This window comes from Chiloscyllium punctatum, chromosome 9 (genome assembly GCF_047496795.1).
Source record: "Chiloscyllium punctatum isolate Juve2018m chromosome 9, sChiPun1.3, whole genome shotgun sequence".
In the NCBI taxonomy this organism is placed as follows: domain Eukaryota; kingdom Metazoa; phylum Chordata; class Chondrichthyes; order Orectolobiformes; family Hemiscylliidae; genus Chiloscyllium; species Chiloscyllium punctatum.
The window spans coordinates 16,428,886-16,446,974 of record NC_092747.1 but is presented as its reverse complement, the minus strand read 5'-3'; the positions used below and the strand labels follow the sequence as shown (position 1 = coordinate 16,446,974).

The window sequence follows — 18,089 nt, the reverse complement described above, 5'->3', positions numbered from 1 at the left end:
GAAACACAGATAGAACAGTGCAGCAAGATGAATGGCCCAAATATTAAAACTAGCGCAACGTAGCACATATGTTTGACTTATTTGAATCCAATTCACTACTAAGTGAAGAAGGGTCACAGATCTGAGACATTAACTCTAATTTCTCTCCACAGATGCTGTCAGATCTGCTGAGATTTTCAGCAAGTCCTGGTTTTGTTTCACTACTAAGTGTGATCTTTTTTTCCACCGGATGGGTAATATTTATCATTCACGTTGTGAACTAAGATTAAACATGGATGTTGCATTTACTATATCCCAATCTTCTCATACTCTTGCGAAATCTGTAGACCTCTGGAAAATCACAGTCAGTACATTCAATTCTTTTTAGATCTCTAGGATATTAGCCACCAACAGCCAGGGACTTGTCAGAACTTAATACAGTTATTTTTATCCAGCTTCTTTTTTCCTGCTGACATCAATTTCCATAATCTCCAATCTCTTATAACATACGGGCTACCCCCTCTGACTCGTGTCTACTACAAGGTAAAAACAATGACTGCAGATGCTGGAAACCAGATTCTGGATTAGTGGTGCTGGAAGAGCACAGCAGTTCAGGCAGCATCCAAGGAGCTTCGAAATCGACGTTTCGGGCAAAAGCCCTTTTGCCCGAAACGTCGATTTCGAAGCTCCTTGGATGCTGCCTGAACTGCTGTGCTCTTCCAGCACCACTAATCCAGAATCATGTCCACTACAGTCAGTTCAGCTATCACACGGTATTTCCATTCTCGTGCAATCCTGTGTTATGAGAAAGTCACGTAATAGCATCACCATTTAAATGAATGGGGCCGGAACCACATTATAATCCAATACACGCTTTAGAAACAGTGTCCCCAATTCGTCATAGCAAACTTGATTTAATGAAATGCACGTTATAGAAGAACAACCTGCATTTAAAAGACAAACACAATTTTTTCAGGATTATTTCTCCAGTTTCCATATTTTCAAAATGTGAAGTGTCACTTTAGCTACTCTTTTCTTTTCTACACATCTGTAAAAGCAACTATAGTTGGTTTTTACATTTTTGGCTTTGATATATTATAACTCTCCATTTATCATCAACATATGGGGAACTATTTGTTGGTTTCTAAAACATCCCAGTTCTCAGTCATGCTCCAACTCCCTTGGGAACCTCAGACATTTCCTTAACTAATGCACACATTAACTTCCTACGTATTCCTTCGTGGATGGATTTTTCTCACTGACGCTCTGTTTTCCAATGCAATGCATTTTTGTTGAATATTTTCAATAACTTCTGTAAATATTTTCTACTGCTATTTGCCACCAAATCTTTGAATCTTTTTATATAATCAATACTAGCCAGTTTACCCCTCATACCTCCAAGCAATTGGCTTTGCTTAAGTTTAAGATTCATGGTTGTGGTTGGGATATGTTATATTTAAACCTACCATGAGATTTGAAATTCATTACTAAACACAATAATGAATTTTTAAAAAAATGTTAATTGCTTGAAACTCAAGACAGTAAAGGAAGGAATATGCATATTTACCTCATGATGACCTTGATCCAAATTTGTAACTTGCAATTGAAATTGAAAACATCTACAACAATGAAGCATTTCCCATGTCACAGACAGATTTAGTAAAACCTTAAGGTTTATTGGTGCGTTGAATATCTCTGAAAATTAAGATGTAAAAAAGCATTCACAATCAGTTGAACATTTAAGCGATGAAAACCACCTCAACCCAAAATATTAGGAAAGGGAGTATCTCATACCATATTCCCATGGGCTAAAGTCTGTATAATATGCCTGAATCAGTGTAGAATAACTCGATCCATTGACACAGATTGTAACGTTCTCAGCATTAACTTCGATTTGAGAAACGTGGCAGCCCTGTCTGCCATCTTCATCCAAAAAATAGGAGGTACATTGACTGATGTTCCCACCCTGTCTTAAAGAGAAAATATTTGCAATCAATATAAAACAAATTAACAGTAAATTGTATTAAATATCCTCATTTGATACCTACCTGTAATACATTTCATATCGGGTATCATGTGGTGCTTTGCTGCCCTGATTCCACGTACAATTCATCAGTGAATTATTATAGACAATACATGAGACATTAGAAGCCAAGGTTTCACGGTCACCTGCAATAACAAATAGGGCTTTAATTAAAAGAATATTCATTAAGCATATTTTTATTAAACAGGAGCTTTGAAAAACATGTAATAGCACAAAGCTATGTTTTCTTTTGTAAAAATTAGTCTTAATGCATGTAGCTGCAATACATAATGGAAAGCATTATGCAACCTCCGAAGAAGATCAGAAGGACAATTATAAACTTCATTTACATAAGGGATCATTTCCTCTCTCTGGAGGTGGCCAGCTGGAGAAATAATTGTGCAAATTTACGCTGGAGAGAAATACATGCATCTCAGAAATACATGCACTTTTGTGCTAAGCATAAGGCAAGAAGTAGCTCTGATGAAGAGCCACCAGATTTGTTAACTGGTGTTAACTCAGCTTTCTCTCCACAGAAGAAATGTTAACTCAGCTTTCACTCCACAGATGCCACCAGACATGCTGAGTTTCTCCAGCAATTTTGACTTGTGTTTCAGATCTCCAACATCTGCAACTCTTTGTTTGATTTTCAGGAAGAAGCAATGTAGCCTCTAGGCTGATTGGTTTGCTAACACCATTCCCAGCTTTGACTACTGCTTTCGGACATCACTGCTGAGCACAGTTCTCAGAGGACTGTACAGAATAAAACAAAATTAGGGGGAATGTGAGGGAATACGTCTGTGGGCTTTGTCTCGTACCTAGTAATTACCTTAAGAAGTACCCAGGGCAGTTTTGTTCTATTAACAGCCCGATATAAATGGAAGGGTTGTTCTTTCACATGTTTTGATTTGAAACTGCACATTGCAAAGAGGGAATTACCAGCAACTAAAATGGTCAAATGTTGGAAGGTCATGTTGGGACTATACTGGACTTTGGTTTGGCCACTGTTGGAATATTGCTTGCAATTCTGGTCTCCCTGCTAGAGGAAAGATGCTGTGAAACTTGAAATGGTTCAGAAAAAATTTATAAGGATGTTATCAGGGTTGGAGGATTTGAGCTATAGGGAGAGGCTGAATAGACTGGGGTTGTTTCCCCTGGAGCATCAGAGACTGAGGGGTAATGTTATAGACATTTATAAAATCAAGACGGCCATGGATAGGGTGATAGGTCTTTTTATCTGAGAGTAGGTGAGTTTAAAACTAAAAGACATAATTTAAGGTGAAAGGGGATAGATTTAAAAGAGACCTTAGGGCCAACGTTTTCTCCACAGAGGGTGGTGCATGTATGGAATGCGCTGCCAGAGGAAGTGGTCGAGGCTGGTACAATTACAACATTTAAAAGAAATCTGGATGGGTATATGAATAGGAATAGTTTAGAGGAATATTGGCCAAATGCTGGTAAATAGGTTTAAAAATGTATTTTCGGATATCTGGTTGGCATGGATGAATTGGACCAAGGGATCTGTTTCCATGCTATACACCGTGACTAAATAGCCAGGCAGGAGGCTCAATTTTCCACCTGATCACCTACCGCCCTGATGAATGGGAAAGGTGGGTCATTTCCCAACTGGGAAACCGTAGTAACCCTCCTACCAAATTATGGGGGGAGACGGTCTTCAGTGTCCCAACTCTGGTAGGAGCCTAGCAAGCGCCTTCTGAAATCCAACCCTCTTTCCCTTCCCTAAGTCCCCTCTCCCAGCACCCCAGCCACAAAATATTTATTACAACCCCAGTTGCTTTTGTGACTTCAGTGATAAACCTTCTTCTAAAAACACTGCAGTTAGTCTCAAGAAGGCATCAACAACAAAATATGCAATAAGAATGTCTGGAACATCATCCCTTGAAAGTTAGGTATGTGGTCTACAGAGCTTTTTAAAATCTGCAGCTTTCTGTACATCAGGTTAACAGAACAGAATGCGCAGGTACAGCTATAGAGAAGATGCAGAGAAAGATCAACTCTAACATCTGAGAGGTCCATTCATAAGTTTGATAAGAGCAGGGAAGAAGCTATTCATAAACTGGTTGGCACTTGTTCCCGAGCATTTGTATCTTCCTGGGCATCAGTGGACTCTTCATTCAAGACTTTTTTTAAAATTCAAATTCTACTATCTGTCATGGTGGGATTTAAACGTAAGTCCTCAGAAGATTACCTGGACGTGTAGATGAACAGTTCACCATTCATACAACTGGGCCCTCACCTCCCCAAGACAGCAGCATGTCAGTAAATTCCAACAATATACAATAAGGAGTTCTGTACAGGTGAGTAATTCCGTCTCTGCTATGTGCTGTTTCAAACCAAAACATGTGGAAGAACAACCCTTCCATTTATATCGGGCTATTAACAGAACAAAACTTCCCTGGGTACTTCTTAACATAATTACTAGGTACTAGGCACTGAGCCAACAATGGAGACATTACCACAGAGCCAAAAAGAGAGAGCAAGGTGGAGAGGGTTATAAAGGAAGTTCAGACTTCGGAGCCGAGTTGGCTGGACAAACAGCAATTCATACTAGTTCAGAAAGGGTTTCTGGACCTTGAGCAATCTTGCGACAATGTCACAGAGCTGCTTCTCACTAAACATAAATAGTACAGTATGGGAGGAGTTAAAATGTTGCTGGTTGGTAGAAGTCTATCTATTGGACACATGGAGGAAAACATGCAGAGAAACGTGTAGAATAGACCGACTAGAACCTAGACAATAGAGTAGTGGTGGAGGGTTGTTTTTCAGACTGGAGGCCTGTGACCAGTGGAGTGCCACAAGGATCGGTGCTGGGCACTTGACTTTTTGTCATTTACATAAATGATTCAGATGCGAGCATAAGAGGTACTGTTAGTAAGTTTGCAGATGACACCAAAATTGGAGGTGTAGTGGACAGCGAAGAGGGTTACCTCAGATTACAACAGGATCTGGACCAGATGGGCCAATGGGCTGAGAAGTGGCAGAAGGAGTTTAATTCAGATAAATGCAGAGTGCTGCATTTTGGGAAAGCAAATCTTAGCAGGCCTTATACACTTAATGGTAAGTTCTTAGGGAGTGTTGCTGAACAAAGAGACCTTGGAGTGGAGGTTCATAGCTCCTTGAAAGTGGAGTCGTAGGTAGATAGGATAGTGAAGAAGGCATATGGTATGCTTTCCTTTATTGGTCAGAGTATTGAGTACAGGAGTTGGGAGGTCATGTTGCGGCTGTACTGGACTTTGGTTAGGCCACTGTTAGAATATTGCATGCAATTCTGGTCTCCTTCCTATCGGAAAGATGTTGTGAAACTTGAAAGGGCTCAGAAAATATTTACAAGGTTGTTGCCAGGGTTGGAGGATCTGAGCTACAGGGAGAGGCTGAAGAGGCTGGGGCTGTTTTCCCTGGAGTGTCGGAGGCTGAGGGGTGACATTATAGACGTTTACAAAATTATGAGGGGCACGGATAGGATAAATGGACAAAGTCTTTTCTCTGGGGTGGGTGAGTCCAGAACTAGAGAGAATAGGTTTAGGGTGAGAGGGGAAAGATATAAAAGAGACCTAAGGGGCAACTTTTTCAGGCAGAGGGTTGTATGTGTATGGAATGAGCTGCCAGAGGAAGTGGTGGAGGCTGGTACAATTGCAACATTTAAGAGGCATTTGGATGGGTATATGAATAGGAATGGTTTGGAGGGATATGGGGTGGGTGCTGGCAGGTGGGACTAGATTGGGTTGGGATATCTGGTTGGCATGGATGGGTTGGACCGAAGGGTCTGTTTCCATGCTGTATATCTCTATGACTCTATAATAGACCTAATGCAATCAACTTTTTTGTAATGTAGCAGGAACATTTGAGCCAGATATACCTCTGAAGACCGTGTACTGCAGTATTTAGTCTTTATATGTAATAAAGAGTGTTATAAAGAAACTCAAGGGTGAAGACTGTTAGTGACATTGACTTTTCCTCGGCCAGTCTATCTTGAACCAAAATTCATAGCTGTGTGTACAAAACAATACAAAAGAAGTCTCCCTCAAAAGAAACAGAGAATTGGGATAGAAGGGTTGCTTTCAGTTTAGCAAACAGAAACCAATGGCATGCCACAGAGATCAGCTCTTTGGCCTCAATTATCTACAACTTATTTTCACTCAAACTAAGGGGTATTGGAGCCAAATTTGCAAACAATGCAAATGTACACAGTGAAGCAAGTTGAGAAGAGGACATAAGGTGGCTGCAAAGTGAGGCAGGTAGATTGAGTGAGCGGGCAGAAATAGCCTGTCTGCCAGCAATTTTGGGGTACAGGCAGAAATAGCCAATTGTCCTCTCTTGGTTAAACATCTCTGCCACCAAACCCACTGAGGAGGAGGACGCAAGACTCCTAATCTGTAGGTGATTGCCTTTCTTGAATTTACTCTGAAATCCACAACACGGATAAAAGGCCATTCAGCCCAACGAGTTAATGCTTGTGTTGCTCTTTGTGTGTTCATCTATTCATCGAAGATGGAGGCTGTTGATTTTATAAACATTAATATATTAGATTACATTACTTACAGTGTGGAAACAGGCCCTTCCGCCCAACAAGTTCACACCGACCCGCCAAAGCGCAACCCACCCACACCTATTCCCCTACATTTACCCCTTCACCTAACACAGCATAGGCTGTCAGGGAAGGATGTGGTGGAAATGTGGGACTTTTTCAAGGAGCAGATACGACGTGTCCTTGATATGTATGTACCGATCAGGCAGGAAAGAAATGGTCGTGTGAGGGAGCCTTGGTTGACGAGGGAGGTTGAATGTCTAGTAAAGAGGAAGAAGGAGGCTTACATAAGGTTGAGGAAACAAGGTTCAGACAGAGCAGTGGAGGGATACAGGATAGCCAGAAGGGACCTGAAGAAAGGGATTAGGAGAGCTAAGAGAGGGCATGAAAAATCCCTGGCGGATAGGATCAAGGATAACCCCAAGGCATTCTATGCGTATGTGAGAAACCTGAGAATGACGAGAACGAGGGTAGGTCCGATCAAGGACAGTGGTGGGAGACTGTGTATTGAGTCGGAAGAGATAGGAGAGGTCTTGAACAAGTACTTCTCTTCAGTATTTACGAACGAGAGGGACTGTATTGTTGAAGAGGAGAGTGTGAAACGGACTGATAAGCTAGAAGAGATATCTGTTAGGAAGGAAGATGTGTTGGACATTTTGAACAACTTGAGGATAGACAAGTCCCCCGGGCCTGACGGGATATATCCTAGGATTATGTGGGAAGCAAGAGAGGAAATTGCAGTACCGTTGGCAATGATCTTCTCGTCTTCACTGGCAACGGGGGTGGTACCAGGGGACTGGAGAGTAGCGAATGTTGTGCCCCTGTTCAAAAAAGGGAATAGGGATAACCCCGGGAATTACAGGCCAGTTAGTCTTACTTCTGTGGTAGGCAAAGTAATGGAAAGGGTACTGAGGGATAGGATTTACGAGTATCTGGAACGGCACTGCTTGATTAGGGACAGCCAGCACGGATTTGTGAAGGGTAGGTCTTGCCTTACAAGTCTTATTGAATTCTTCGAGGAGGTGACCAAGCATGTGGATGAGGGTAGAGCAGTGGATGTAGTGTACATGGATTTTAGTAAGGCATTTGATAAGGTTCCCCATGGTAGGCTTATGCGGAAAGTCAGGAGGCATGGGATAGAGGGAAATTTGGCCAATTGGATAGAAAACTGGCTAACCGGTCGAAGTCAGAGAGTGGTGGTAGATGGTAAATATTCAGCATGGAGTCCAGTTACAAGTGGAGTTCCGCAGGGATCAGTTCTGGGTCCTCTGCTGTTTGTAATTTTTATTAATGACTTAGATGAGGGAGTCGAAGGGTGGGTCAGTAAATTTGCAGATGATACAAAGATAGGTGGAGTTGTGGACAGTGAGGAGGGCTGTTGTCGGCTGCAGAGGGACTTAGATATGATGCAGAGCTGGGCTGAGGAGTGGCAGATGGAGTTCAACCCTGCCAAGTGTGAAGTTGTCCATTTTGGAAGAACAAATAAGAATGCGGAATACAGGGTTAATGGTAGGGTTCTTGGTCAGGTGGAGGAACAGAGGGATCTTGGGGTCTATGTACATAGATCTTTGAAGGTTGCCACTCAGGTGGATAGAGTTTGTAAGAAGGCCTATGGAGTATTATCGTTCATTAGCAGAGGGATTGAATTCAAGAGTCGTGAGGTGATGTTGCAGCTGTACAGGACTTTGGTTAGGCCACATTTGGAGTACTGTGTGCAGTTCTGGTCGCCTCACTTTAGGAAAGATGTGGAAGCTTTGGAGAGGGTGCAGAGAAGATTTACCAGGATGTTGCCTGGAATGGAGAGTAGGTCATACGAGGATAGGTTGAGAGTTCTCGGCCTTTTCTCGTTGGAACGGCGAAGGATGAGGGGTGACTTGATAGAGGTTTATAAGATGATCAGAGGAATAGATAGAGTAGACAGTCAGAAACTTTTTCCCCGGGTACAACAGAGTGTTACAAGGGGACATAAATTTAAGGTGAAGGGTGGAAGGTATAGGGGAGATGTCAGGGGTGGGTTCTTCACCCAGAGAGTGGTGGGGGCATGGAATGCGCTGCCCGTGGGAGTGGTAGAGTCAGATTCATTGGCGACCTTTAAGCGGCATTTGGATAGGTACATGGATGGGTGCTTAATCTAGGATAGAAGTTCGGCACAACATCGTGGGCCGAAGGGCCTGTTCTGTGCTGTATTGTTCTATGTTCTATGTTCTAACACTACAGGCAATTCACCGAACCTGCACATTTTTTGGATTGTGGGAGGAAACCGGAGCACCCAGAGGAAACCCACGCAGACAAGGTGAGAATGTGCAAACTCCGCACAGTCAGTCGCCTGAGGCGGAAATTGAACCCGAGTCTCTGGCGCTGTGAGGCAGCAGTGCTAACCACTGTGCCACCGTGCCACCCACATGCAAGTTGTTTTATATATATTGCACATTTGCAACCTGTAACAGGATACAGAAGGCTGCATATACTCATTGATTAATTTTATTCATGCATACAACCTTTCAAAAAAAATTATTCCTTCACACGAAGCAAATGGTGCTGGTGAGATCAGCATTTGTCACCCACCTCGAACCATTATTAAGAAAAGACCATACCTGGTGGTGGTTGGATATCAATTACAGTCCAGTCGCTTTCCACTTTTTTAATTTTGCGCAGATCCTGGACCATAGTTTTAATTCGTACGGAAACCCCCCGGTGTAATTCAAATGTTTTCCTATATTCTGACTCCTGAAGCCTGGAATCCTGTGGTAGAAGTTCAATCAAATAATTACTGTCATTTCTGACCATCCCCATTTTTATCATGTCTTTTGTGCATTTTAAATTTTGCTCAATCATGGCATGAACGTGTAGGTTGACTGTGGTAACACATTTGCTCCTAAATCACAAAGTTCTGGAATCGAGTCTCCATTACAAGTCAGTGCTGATAAGTGCAGTGGGGCACTGAATGAATTCAGTTCCTCTTTATTTGCTCTGACCACAGCCCTCTATCAAAATAGTCTTTCAGCCTCCTTTTCCCCAAGGGAAACAGTCCCAACTTCTCCAATGAATCTTCATAACTGAAGTTTCTCATTCCTGAATCTTTCTTGGGCTCTCTCCGGATTTTTCATGAAATGTACCATCTAGAACTGGACAGAATGCTCAGCTGAGTTTCTCCAGCAATTTCTGTTGCTTCAGATTTTTAGCATCGGCAGTTCTTCATTTATATATTGAGGAATATTAGTGTTTTGTTCAACATAACCTCTTTGTTCTCATACTCTATGTGCTATTAATTAAGTCCAGGATCCTGCATACATTCTTAACTGCTCCCTCAAACTGTCCGGCCAGTTTTAATGACTTATGGACAAATGCCCACAGGTCTTTAGACAGGATCATCTCCGTCTGCACAGTCTTTCAAATTGCATCCTTTATTTTGTATTACCTCTCTATGCTCTACCTTCCAAATAAATTAACTTCCAAAGGAATCACTTCACATTTTTCTGCGTTGAATTTAATTCATAACTTCTCTGCCCATTTCACCACTTCCAAGGTGTGCACTGATATCCTGGACCAAGCTGATCATCTAAATGCCACAATCAATTAACTTACTCCTTCTTCCCTTCTCTATCCCTACAACCAGCACAACTGAGCACAAGAACTGGTTCATGAAGGAACTCAAGCTGTTGAGTCTATTTCCTTAGGAAAGATGTGGGCAGGCAGGCTTTAAGGTAAAGTCAGAAGCAGTATGAAACAAAGAAGGCCAATCATCCATTAAATCTATTACTGTTGAATGACAGTGGTTGTTGGGGGTTGGGAGGAGTTGCAGAAATGTAATGGAGCAAATCTGACAGTGTGGAGGCAGGGTTATTACATCAGTCAGTGATTCCTGTCATCAGGATCTTGAGTGCCAGTGGCTTGACACCATGCAACCCACAGTGGGACAGAGGTTAAAATTGTGTGATCGATACTTTTGCTATTTAATGAAGCCCTTTTCCTCTTAAACAGGCACCTTCCATGCCTCATATCCGAACCTCAAAAATGGTGAAGGGCCATTCAATCCCATTCTCTCTCCCATTATATTCAAGATTTTGAGCAAAAAAAATGGGCAAGACGTGAGGAAGAACATTTTTATGCAGGCGTAATGGTCATATCTTGGAACCTCTTCCTGAAAGTGGTGGAAGTGGAGAGGATGCAGGACTTAAGAAAACCCTTGGGGAAAATAAATGTGATTGAGTGAGAGAGTGGAATTGACTGAATTTTTCCGCAGAATGTCAGCACAGAATTGATGGACCAAAGGGCCTTCTTTGTGTCGTAATGCCTCTGACTTTAACCGACATTATTCCCAAGAAAATAAATCCAATAGTTAGAATTCCTTCACCTATCAAGTTCAATTGTGGTTGCAGAGATAGAGAGGGGAAGAGAAATAAGTTACCATTTTCAATTGATTCTAACATTTAAATAGTATCTAACTTACCTGGTCAGAAATACTAAAACACAGCTCAGAAGGAAGCAGGACTTGAACCTGAGCTGCCTAGCTCCAAGCGTGGGTCACTACCATTGTGCTACAGGTGTCCACCTGATTGAATCATTTATCGTAGCTTTACAATTGTGACAATCAGTCTATTTTAAAGGGAAAATAGGATCTCTCAGGGAAGTAGGGTAAACAGGTTTGCTATAATCTCATCAAATCCTTCAGTAAACAAAAGTTCTCAGATTGCAACAATTTGGGATTAATTTTAAAGATAAAGAGAAAAGAACAAACTCTTACTTCTTGCCAAGTTTGAGAATCAAAGTATTTGTACTGAAATGGATATCTAACTCTTGTAGAAGCCTTGATGATTTCACTGAGGCCATCATTCCAAGAAATTGTCACTTCCCCAAGCTGCCTATCCACAATCGTGAGGTTGGTTGGGGGATTAAGCTCGGCTGTTTAATGACAAATGAACAAAATTAAATAAGTAGAAGAGAAAGCTGTAAATATGTTCAGTTCAGTTGACATTCTAGCTGCAGTTAAACATTAGCAGCCACTGAACGAAAACAAGATGTCCTCCTGGAGACTTAGCACAATTCTTCATCATGACACAAAACAGAAAAGTCTATTTCAGCCCCCATTCAAAACTTTACTTCATAGAAACTTAGAAAATAGGAGCAGGGGTAGGCCATTCAGCCCTTCGGGTCTGCTCCACAATTGGTTATGGTCACGGCTGATTATCCGACTCAGCAGCCTGTTCCCACTTTTCTCTCATATCTTTTGATCCTTTAGCCCCAAGTGTTATAGCCACGTCCTGCTTGAAATCATACAATACTCTGGCCTCTACAGTTTTCTGTCATAACGAATTCTACAGGCTCACCACTCTTTGGGTGAAGAAATTTCTCCTTAACTCAGGCTCCTTTTTAATGGAATTTTGTAAAGAGTGGAAAAATATCCCCCTCATTGAGAAGGATCCACTCATTGTTTGATCCACAATTGTGTCACTTGTTCAATACAAAAAAGTTAGACCATAACCCTATAAGACAGAGGAGCAGAAATTAGGCCATTCGACCATCGAGTCTGTTCTGCGATTCAATCATGGCTGCTTTCTTCTTGTGACCTTTGATCCCCGTGATAATTATAGTTACTTAACTTTACAATTTTCCTTCAACCCCATTAACTGTGCTTCAAATTCCATGCGAGAAATCAGTTTGCCCATCAATTAGTTCTACCATTGAAGATCTATTACATCCTTCCGTATTTTGCAAGAACATACACTGGAGGAGAAAATATTTCTTATTTTAGCCTAGGTAGTTTAGGAATCAATTTTGAGCCTATTTTCTTGACTCACTACAATACCTTCAATTCCTTTCCTGTAGCTCTTTTCCTATGCTAACCACTGGGGAAGCAATGGCTTAGTAATACCATTGCTAAACTATTAATTCAGTAAGAGTCTAGATTTACAGTGGTGCTGGAAAAGCGCAGCAGGTCAGGCATCTTCCAAGGTGCAGGAAAATCGACGTTTTGGGCAAAAAGCCCTTCATCAGCTGACCTGCTGTGCTTTTCCAGCACCACTCTAATCTAGACACTGATTTCCAGCATCTGCAGTTCTTACATTTGCCTATTAATCCAGCAACCCAGCTAATGCCCAGGATTCAAATCGAGCATGGCAGATGGTGAAATTTGAATACAATAAAAATCTGGAATTCAGAGTTTCATGATGATCATGAAACTGCTGTTAATTGTCAGGAGAAAATCTGATCTGCTTCATTGATGCCCTTCAGGGAAGAAAACAGCCATCCTCACCTGATCTGGCCTATTTGTGACTCGAGACCCATAACAATGTCATTAACTCTTAACTGCCCTCAGGACAATTATAGATGGGCAGTACACCTTACATAGGATAATGTTGAATGAATGAATAAAAAATAATTTGAAAGTTAGGTGCAATTCAGAATTGCTCCTTTTACCTTGGGTGTCACATCCCTGGATACAAAACAGAAACTTTCCTGACTACCTCTTAACACCAAATGAACAGTTTTAGTGACCAGTCCACTGAAGCACTTAAATCTCTTCCCTGCTTTGTTACGACAAGTGCACATTAATATCTATTACAATAATTGCACACTAGTCTATTGTACACTAATACTAATCTGCCAAATCTCATCATTTTACACTTGTTTGTGTAAAGATCCACCTTCCATTTGTTTAGCTGGTGACCTTGGGAGTTCAGGTCCCCTTAGTTGACAGGCATAAGCGATGTATAACAACCAGTATTGCCCTACTTACAAACTTAAGCACCAGCATTGCTAATCTGTCCTCCAAGCCTTTGTTAAAATGGTAAATGGCAGGCACTTAACAACTAATCTGTGTGGGTCTCCATTCTGACAGCACCCTGATTCATCCGACCAAATGCATATCTTGCCATATACCTATTCTGAGAGAAAGTGAGGACTGCAGATGCTGGAGATCAGAGTCGTGAGTGTGGTGCTAGAAACGCACAGCAGGTCAGGTTGCATCCGAGGAGCAGGAGAATCAATGTTTTAGGCCAAAGCCCTTCATCAATCCTGAAATGTCGATTCTCCTGCTCCTCGGATGCTGCCTGACCTGCTGTGTTTTTTCAGCACCACATTCTCAAGATATATCCATTCTGTACCATTCATATGAGATATAATGTTAAATGGTAATCACTATCATGGTCTTACACTGAAAGACTGAAGTGACTGGGCTTGTATACCCTTGAGTTTAGAAGACTGAGAGGGGATCTGATTGAGACATATAAGATTATGAAAGGATTGGACACTCTGGCAGCAGGAAACATGTTTCCGCTGATGGGTGAGTGCTGAACCAGAGGACACAGCTTAAAAATACGGGGTAGACCATTTAGGACAGAGATGAGGAGAAACTTCTTCACCCAGAGAGTGGTGGCTGTGTTGAATGCTCTGCCCTGGAGGGCAGTGGAGGCCCAGTCTCTGGATTCATTTAAGAAAGAGTTGGATAGAGCTCTCAAAGATAGTGGAATCAAGGGTTATGGAGATAAGGCAGGAACAGGATACTGATTAAGGGTGATCAGCCATGATCATATTGAATGGCGGTGCAGGCTCGAAGGGCTGAATGACCTACTCCTGCACCTATTGTCTATTGTCTATTGTCTAGATAATGTTAACTACGTCATCCTTTATTGTTGACCCTGCGATCATCATCAAGCTTCTGATTGTTACTCAAGTGTAAAATGAACTTTTGTGGTACTATGGTAGGGTCTCTGCCTCTAAGTCAGGGGGTATATGTTCAAGCATCACTTATGCTGGAGGTGTCAATGCCGTCTTTGAGCAGGTTGATTTGGGGAAAAAAGCATTTGCTCATACTTAATGTAGCCCTTAGAAACTGAAGACTCTTTCTAATCAGTTATTGTTTTATTCTAACTGTTGTTTATAAGTACCCTTTTCAATTGCTTCACCCCCTCATTGCATTGGTCACACATCAGTCATTTGAAGAATCTCCCTAGCTTCTTTTTATAAAGATTGGGTGACACATTTTCTAATTCAGTTCATGTTGCTCTATTCAATTAATCTCTGGAGAAAAGTAGCATCTTTTGCACTCATGGGACATTGTGGTCAATATGACTATTTTTGAAGGGTCATTAAAGATTTATTCTCAACACAAGGACATAAATTATGAGCTAGTCTGGTTTTTGCTGTCTTTAGATGTGGCTGAGTGTAAGTCAGAACACTGAGGGTATTTCCTGTCTCTTCCAATTGTATCAAGAGGTGTCTTACATCAATCTGACAGAGTAGCATTTCCTAGTCACTGACAGATTGTGCATCCAAAAAGACAGCATTCTCTTGAAATTACACAGAAGTACCAAAGTGTTTTGTGTGCTCAAGTGTCTGTAGTGGGGTGTGAATCTATTGTCTTCCGTTAGAGAGTCAAGAGTGCAAGCATTGAGCTGAGATGCAGAATATGGATGCAAATGAGGTGATTTGAAAATCTCCTCAGTCAAATTATCCTATTTTTCAGGGAGCATCACGACATTGTTTCTCTTAATGTTACTAAACTTTTTGTCTATTCCTTCCAGTGTTGCTAAACCATTCCACTCTGCCCTCTCTCATGTTCTTCTCGCTTAATTCAGACATCACTCTTCCTCTTTTTGGTGGCTAATAGTCAAAACATAATGATTTAGCAATTCCACCACTTCTGCTGGGTGTTGGTTGTGGGCACAGCAACCTCTTAATTTTACATGTCGCCCTTACCTTTAAGCCTTCTGGGGAAGGTGAGGGCAAAAATGCCATCCCTTTCTGGAGATGTTCGTAAGTATTACCTTGGAAAAGAAGGGTTTTAGGGAATATGGATGAGGGATTGAAAAGAAGGTGCTAATGTTGTTGAAAGGAAATGGGATAAAAACAAGCTGCATAACTGGTATAAGTTTAATACTTACAAATGTTTTTTAGGACTTGCATGTCTGTGTTACTTAACACCACCGGTAAAACAAAGGAGATTGCAAGGCAACAGGCAAATGGGGCCATAGTGTATAAACCTTCATCAGAAACACTACCAACTCTGAAAGAAGGTCAGATGCTGATCAAGAAACACCCTGAAAATAAACAACAACAAAAAATTGTATTACTAAAATAGAAGGAAAATTTTAAACACAATTTTGAAATAATGGATTGCATTTTACTAAACTTTAACTCAGGGCTAGCAAGGAGGCAAGTGCAGTAAGCTTTCATGCAAAGGATGACACCTCAGTCAGTGTCAGTCTGGCTCCCAGCTGTAACTCAGATGTGAGAATGCCACAATATAACCATGCCGACCCAGTAAGCTGCCACAAAGCGAGAGTAGAGGAAACTTGTAACAGAACTGAAGTTGAAAACCACTGGTCTAGTTGTTTACAATGATCTTATGATAGTCTTCTGCAATGAGAAAGTCTGTTTCTATAACAGAATCGCAAAATTGTTACAACACAGAAGGAGCCCAAAGTTCCTGGACTGGCTCTCCAAATAAGCAGTACACCAAGGGCCACTTGCCTGTCTTTTCCCATTTTTCCTTTTTCAAATAATTATGCTTTGATTGAGTGTGCTTCCACTATGACCTTGGCCAATGAATTCTAGATCTCACAACCACAACAACGAGCACCCGAGCTACGAATCTTCTCCCAAACTTTGAAGATCTTACCCATTTGTGCTTTGGAGCTGAAGATTGTCTTTATCTCAGAATGGGACTATCATACTCCATTGGTTCCTGTCCAAGTACTCTATGTTGACTCATGGCATCAGGAATAAGCCAGAATCAGATCAATACCAGCTGTACCATGCTACTGCTATTGTGCATCACACAGGACTTGTAGACATCCTGATGAAAACCCTGACTCTGTGCCATGGAATCACTCTCTCTAAAACAGATGGTCTACATATTTAATATGCCATAGACCAGATGAATTTTAGCAAAGGCAAGCCTGTGGTGCCAAGCTTTTACAAGTATAAATAAAAGCAGAATACCGTGGATACTGGAAAACAGAAATAAAAACAGAAATAGAAATGTTGCAGAAACTCAGTATCATCTGTGAAGTCAGAGACAGAGTAAATATTTTGAGTCTGACTTTTAAAAAGCATCTATTCACTCATAGGGTTTGGCTGTCCCTGGCTGGATCAGTGTTTATTGCCCATTTCTAGTTGCCTTGAGAAGGTGTTGGTGAGTTGCCTTCTTGATCCACTGCAGTCCATGTATTGGAGGTAGACTCACAATGCCACTGCTTAAAGGGAAGTTTGCAGGTGATGCTGTTCCCATGTATCTGCTGCCAATGTCCTTCTAGATGGATGTGGTTGTGGGTTCGAAACGTGCTGTCTGAGGAAGTCTTGGTGAGTTTCAGCAGTGCATCTTGCAAAAAGACAACAAATGCAGGCCCACATGGCAACATCCACAACCCACAAAATAAATGCACAAAACACTGATGTACAGAGTGTCGGTAAAGGAGGGAGTGGAGGCTTGTGAATTTGGTACTAATCAAGTGGGCTGGATAGGACCAAGCTTCCTGAGTGTTGTTGGAACTGCCCCCATCCAGGCAAGTGAGGAGTATTCCATCACACATCTGACTCATCTTTAGAAAAAGTCATATCAGGCTCAAAATGCTAACTTTGTTTCACTCTCCACAGGTGCTGCTAGACCTGCTGAGTTTCTCCAGAAGTTTCTGTTTTTATTTCTCCAAGTATTCTTCTCCTTTAATAATGGACCATAAATGGAATAAGAGTGGTGTACCTTAATAACATATATCAAGAGGGGTAAAGGTTCTGTTCCTTGATAACGTATCACATTCGAATGGTGCACCTTAACATTATGATGCTCTTATTTGTGAAAGCTGAACTCCTTTCCCATTGGCACCACCCATCATGAGGGTACCATAAGTCATCATCTGAGAATTATAAATAGTTGTCACATCCAGCAACTAACAATGATAACGATCTGGTGTGTGTGTGTGTATATGCACGTGTGTGTGTGTATGCGTGTGTGTGTGTGTGTGTATGTGTGTGTGTGTGTGTGTATGCGTGTATATGCGTATATGTGCGTGTGTGTAAACGTGTGTGTGTGCATATATGTGTGTGTATGCATGTGTGCGTGTGAATGTACGTGTGTGTGTGTGTGTGCGCATGTGTGCGTGTGTGTGTACTTGTGTGGTGGTGGTGGTTGTGAAGTTACAGAATTAAAGAAGGCCTGAACAACATTAACAGAAGAAGACAATGAAAGCCTTTAGAAATGAACATAGTGAGGTTTGAAGGTCTGGGTGAGTTTCCAGCCACAGATGGTTTATCACACGTACTCCTAATGTGATCTTGAAAAGAAGCTGCATAAAAGCAAATGGTGGCTAACAGGAACCTCACTGCATTTCATCAGTTCGAAGCAAGAATAGTTTTTATTGAGAGAGAAAAGATACTATCAGAATATTGACCATTGACTCTTTAATAAACTCATCCTATCCATTGAACTTACTCCTATCCATCATTCTGATGAAGGGCTTTTGCACGAAATGTCGATTTTCCTGCTCCTCGGATGCTGCCTGACCTGCTGTGCTTTTCCAGCATCACTCTAATCTTGTCTCTAAT

General features: G+C 41.6%; 1 protein-coding gene across 1 annotated transcript in view; it reads right to left on the bottom strand.

Moving 5' to 3' along the window:
- LOC140481160 (interleukin-5 receptor subunit alpha-like) overlaps window positions 1–18,089 on the bottom strand; it is a 74,289-nt gene that overhangs the window by 20,193 nt on the left and 36,007 nt on the right. Inside the window, exons 2-7 of the mRNA XM_072576925.1 lie at window positions 15,431–15,586; window positions 11,293–11,450; window positions 9,143–9,290; window positions 2,028–2,148; window positions 1,774–1,949; window positions 1,547–1,674 (exon numbers count right to left, since the gene is read on the bottom strand). Coding sequence (XP_072433026.1) covers window positions 1,547–1,674; window positions 1,774–1,949; window positions 2,028–2,148; window positions 9,143–9,290; window positions 11,293–11,450; window positions 15,431–15,518 — 819 coding nt within the window. The 5' untranslated portion in view covers window positions 15,519–15,586. The remainder of the gene's footprint in view (window positions 1–1,546; window positions 1,675–1,773; window positions 1,950–2,027; window positions 2,149–9,142; window positions 9,291–11,292; window positions 11,451–15,430; window positions 15,587–18,089) is intronic.